The 4,781-nt window shown below is 46.1% G+C and overlaps 1 protein-coding gene across 1 annotated transcript in view; it reads left to right on the top strand.

The window, feature by feature from the left end:
* The window catches only part of LOC122562649 (E3 ubiquitin-protein ligase RMND5A-like), a 15,373-nt gene extending 10,723 nt beyond the window's left edge, over positions 1-4,650 (top strand). The window contains exons 3-4 of the mRNA XM_043715667.1: positions 2,041-2,178; positions 4,236-4,650. Of these exons, the coding sequence (XP_043571602.1) occupies positions 2,041-2,178; positions 4,236-4,340 (243 nt within the window). The 3' untranslated portion in view covers positions 4,341-4,650. The remainder of the gene's footprint in view (positions 1-2,040; positions 2,179-4,235) is intronic.
* Positions 4,651-4,781: the final 131 nt, after the last annotated feature.

Below are 4,781 nucleotides of genomic sequence, written 5' to 3'. Positions count from 1 at the left end.
TTTTCCACCTATCCACTCCACCCTCTCCTCCCTGACCTATCACATTCATCTCCTCCCCCACTCACCTATTGTACTCTATGCTACTCTATCCCCACCCTCCTCTCGCTTATCTCTCCACGCTTCAGGCTCACTGCCTTTATTCCTGATGAAGGGCTTTTGCTCGAAATGTCGATTTTGCTGCTCGTCGGATGCTGCCTGAATTGCTGTGCTCTTCCAGCACCACTGATCCAGAACCTGGTTTCCATCATCTACAGTCATTGTTTTTTACCTGTAAATAAAAGCTGACCTGGTGACAGATACCGGCCTCTGCGGAGTTATTTCAGTTACCACTGCACTGCTGTGTCAGCTTACTAATAAGGTACCTGGTCATACAAACATTGGGATTCCTGATCACACAATTCTGTTGGCCTTCCTTGCATTATTTTGCTTTATGGGAGAACAGGTAGTGTCTGATACAGATTGAATAACAAAAGATTCTGTGGTGTCATGGGCCAGAAATTTGAAGCAGTAAAGCATATAAACACTGACTTAAAGGGACACTTGGTTATGTTTTCTCTCCAGTCAGACCAGTAATTCTATTGTTTCAGAAAACAATCACACAACACCAGATTATAGTCCAACAGGTGTAATTGGAAGCACTCGCTCCTTCACCAGGTGGTTGTGGGCCAGTGCTCTGAAAGGTAGTGCATCCAAATAAAGGTATTGGACTATAACCTGGTGTTGGAAATGTGTTGCCAGCATCCAGGGAACAGGAGAATCGACGTTTCGGGCATAAGCCCTTCTTCAGGAAGAAGATGGTGTTGTGTTGTATAACCTGGTGTTGTGTGGTTTTTAACTTTGTCCACCCCAGTCCAACACCGGCTCCTCCAAAGCAATCTGAGCAGAGACCATTCTCTCTGTTTGTGAATGGAAGGAGGATCAGATGGCAAACCTTCAGCAAACTGTTCTTCTTTACCATCCAGTGGCTGCTCAGGTGTTGTTGTTCTTTAACTGATGCTGCACTAGAGACAGGTCACCCAAGGGTTCTGAATATTTCATGGGTGTGCACAGGAGACTTCAAATAATGAAGAAGGGAATAAAATGGCAAGAGTGACACGGTGGCTCAGTGGTTAGCACTGCTGCCTCACAGCGCCAGGGACCTAGGTTCGATTCCGGCCTCGGGTACTTGTCTGTGTGGAATTTGCATGTTCTCCCTGCATCTACGTGGGTTTCCTTCCAAAGATGTGTAGGTTCGGTGGTTCAGCCACGCTAAATTGCCCACAGTGTTCAGGGATGTATCTGTTAGGTGGATCGGCCATGGAAAATGCAGGGTTACAGGGGTAAGGGGGCTGGGTCTGGGTAGGATGCTCTTCGGAGCATCTGTGTGGGCTGAATGGCCTGTTTCCATGCTGTAGGGATTCTATGCTTTATGATTCTGGAAATGGGGAAAAATAGGAACATTGAAATCCAATGAAGAGTAAGTACAGGATAAATAGAAATGAATTGATTGTTGATGGAACAGACAGACGGTTTAAACCCTCAAGCCTGTCCTTGCAGAATGTAACTACTGTCTGGTCTATTCTGTAATCTCTGCTCCTATAGAACATTGATGTCTGTGTCAGAGTCCCATGTTGTACAAACAGGATTGGTGAGTTTTTTTTCAGTGGTTAGCACTGCTGCCTTGCAGCGCTAGGGACCCAGGTTCGATTCCAGTGTTGGGCGACTGTCTGTGTGGATTCTGCCATTCTGAATGTGCACATTCTCCCCGTGTCTGTGTGGGTTTCCTCCGGGTGCTCTGGTTTCCTCCCACAGTCCAAAGATGTGCAGGTCAGGTGAATTGGCCATGCTAAAATTGCCCATGGTGTTAGGTGCATTAGTCGGAGGGAAATTCGTCTGGGTGGGTTACTTTTCGGAGGATAGGTGTGGACTTGTTGGGCCGAAGGGCCTGGTTCCACACTGTAGGGAATCTAATCTTTTGTGAAAAAAAAGCACGTGGGTTTCTCAGCGAATTTGCACCTAAATGGAGATTCTGTCTGCTGACTCTTTTGTTGTGTTATGTAGAACTTCGACACTGATGCGAGTGCTGTGGGCGTAGACGGTGTCTGGGATTCCAGTGAAAAGCAGCAGTCCTTGAGTGAGGCTGTAGTTGAACATTTGTACCAACAGGGGTTGTTGAATGTTGCTGAAGAACTGTGCCAGGTAAGTGTAAGTATGTGTGTGTGTGTATGTGTACATACGTGTGTGTACAGAATGGCTGTCCCACGTGCAGTGGCTGAGACTAGGGCCTGTCCATGGTGGTTAAATGTTCACTTCCTCCCATGTGTACTACACACACCAATAATCCAATCCCAATGTCCTTCCATAAAGAAGGACAAGGACCTCACCCACTACAAGTTATCTACCAAGTCTGCATCTTCCTAGCTTGGAATTATATTGTTGTTCCAGACTCCAAAAACTCCCTCAGAAACAGCACTGTGTGTGTTTCCATACTGCAGCAGTTTAAGAGGTTGTCTCACCTTTCCTATTGGGAATGTTGTTAGTGGCACCCACATTCCAGGAATGATTTATTTTTTAAAAAAAGAAGCTATCTGCATATGGTGCCTCACCCTTCCCTCTGTTGTGGACAAATATCGTCATTGGGAAAGTTATATAATCAGAATCTGAAAGGCATGCAGATGCTAGGTGCTGGGATGAGGAAATGTGCTGTTGTGACACAAGCAACTCTTTTTTTTAATCTTTTGAACTGTACAAAAGTAGATCTGGGGCTCCGGATGTCTCCATCAGGAATGATAAGGACAGTCTGGATCTTCTGGTGATGGGTTTGCTTCTGTGGTAACAGTCCAAGTGACAGGCCTGATTTCTACAGACATTACATGAATGAAATGACTAGAAGAAACCATGCTATGGGGCTGTATCCCTGTTCCCAGCAGCTGCTGGCTCAGTTACCAGGGAATGGGACTCCGATCAAAGACAATCAGGAAATGAAGAGGGCAGATTAAGAGAACGTGGAGCTCTGATTTGCTGCACAATCTGAAATGCTGCTGGAAGGATGGTGGAAAATCTAATTGTAACTTTTCATAAGGGAATTGGTCAGTCCTTCTGGAGTTATAAAGGGCGGTTACATCAGAGATTGAGGCCGTTCAGCCCATCATAGGATAGGATAAATAGACAAAGTCTTTTCCCTGGGGTCGGGGAGTCCAGAACTAGAAGGCAGTCGGCATGGATGGGTTGGACTGAAGGGTCTGTTTCCATGCTGTACATCTCTGTGACTCTATGACATCAGACTAGTTGAAAGAGAAAGTTGTGGGGAAGGGACGTGAGGTGTGGGGCTAATTCAAAAACTTCCTTTCAAGGGGCAGCACGACACGACAGCCAACCCCTTCTGTGATTGAGGTCATCTCCTTTGGTGAATGGGAGAGGTGTGGTTTTGAATTACAAAGTGAATGTGTAGACTTGTCTAGACCACCTGATGAAGGAGCAGCGCTCTGAAAGCTAGTGCTTCCAATTAAACCTGTTGGACTACAACCTGGTGTTGGGTGATTTTTAACCTTGTACACCCTAGTCCAACACCAGCATCTCCAAATCATTCCAATCCATTCAGTTAGGTAGTTCTGAAGTGTAGTTACTGCTACAAAGTAAGAAAGGCAGGAATTAATTTGCATGGAGCAAGGTCCCACTGAAGAGCTTGGAGACAGTAAGGACTGTGGGAGCTGGAAGCCAGAGCCAATAGATGTGCAGCTGAAAAAACACAGCAGGTCAGACAGCATCCAAGGGGCAGGACAGCCAGCATTTCAGATCAAAACCCTTCATCAGGGTAAATATTGTCGCTGTTCTCACACCAGTCTTGACGAAGAGTTTTGGCCCAAAACATTCACTTTCCTGCCTCTCGGATGCTGTCTGACCTGCTGTGCTCTTCCAGCTTCACCTCTATTGCCTATCATTGGATAGCAATGAGTTAATGAGCAAATTGTCAGATTGGCTGGGACACCAGGGAATCGCCTTCAAGAGTGTCAGGTGATCTCTTTGCATCGTCCCTGAGGGGACACCTGGCCCTCCACCAGTGCAGCACCCCCTCAGTATTGCATAGAGTATCAGCCTGGGTATAGGTCTCTGGAATGGGAGATTAAAGCCACATTGTCCGCCTTGGAACAGGACCTGTCGCTGCCTGGATTACAACAGTTACTATAAATTCTGATGGAATGTTAGTTATTTGTGAGTGCTGAACACGTCATGATACGTCCTATTTTTTCCTCTAGGAATCTGGAATATGTATTGATCTCCGTCAGAAGGAGCCCTTTCTGGAATTGAACAGGATTCTCGAGGCACTACGAATGCGAGACTTAAGGCCAGCATTGGAGTGAGTCACTTCCTCGATTCCAATTTCCTCATTTTATCCCTTCCTCTGCCTGACCCCACTTTGGTAAGGTGACCGGGTCTACTGAGACCCTGACACTACCCACAGTGTTGTATAACTCCAACCCTTCTCACTGATGCTCTGAGCATTTTGATTTATTGGCGATACCCCACTTACTCCCAATCATGTGTGGATTTTGATATAAACTTCATTCATTGATGCTGGCTTTAAAAAGAGTAGCGTCACCGGTAGGCAGGGTAGTGAAGAAGGCATTTAGCACATTTGCCTTCATTGGTCAGAGCATTGAGTACAGAAGTTGGGAGGTCATGTTGTGGCTGTACAGGACACTGGTTAGGCCACTTTTAGAATATTGTGTGCAGTTCTGGTCTCCCTGCTGAAGAAAGGATGTTGTGAAACTTGAAAGGATTCAGGAAAGATTTACAAGGAT

This window comes from Chiloscyllium plagiosum, chromosome 25 (genome assembly GCF_004010195.1).
Source record: "Chiloscyllium plagiosum isolate BGI_BamShark_2017 chromosome 25, ASM401019v2, whole genome shotgun sequence".
Classification (NCBI taxonomy): Eukaryota; Metazoa; Chordata; class Chondrichthyes; order Orectolobiformes; family Hemiscylliidae; genus Chiloscyllium; species Chiloscyllium plagiosum.
The sequence above is the reverse complement of the archived record's forward strand: the minus strand, read 5'-3'. Positions and strand labels throughout refer to the sequence as shown.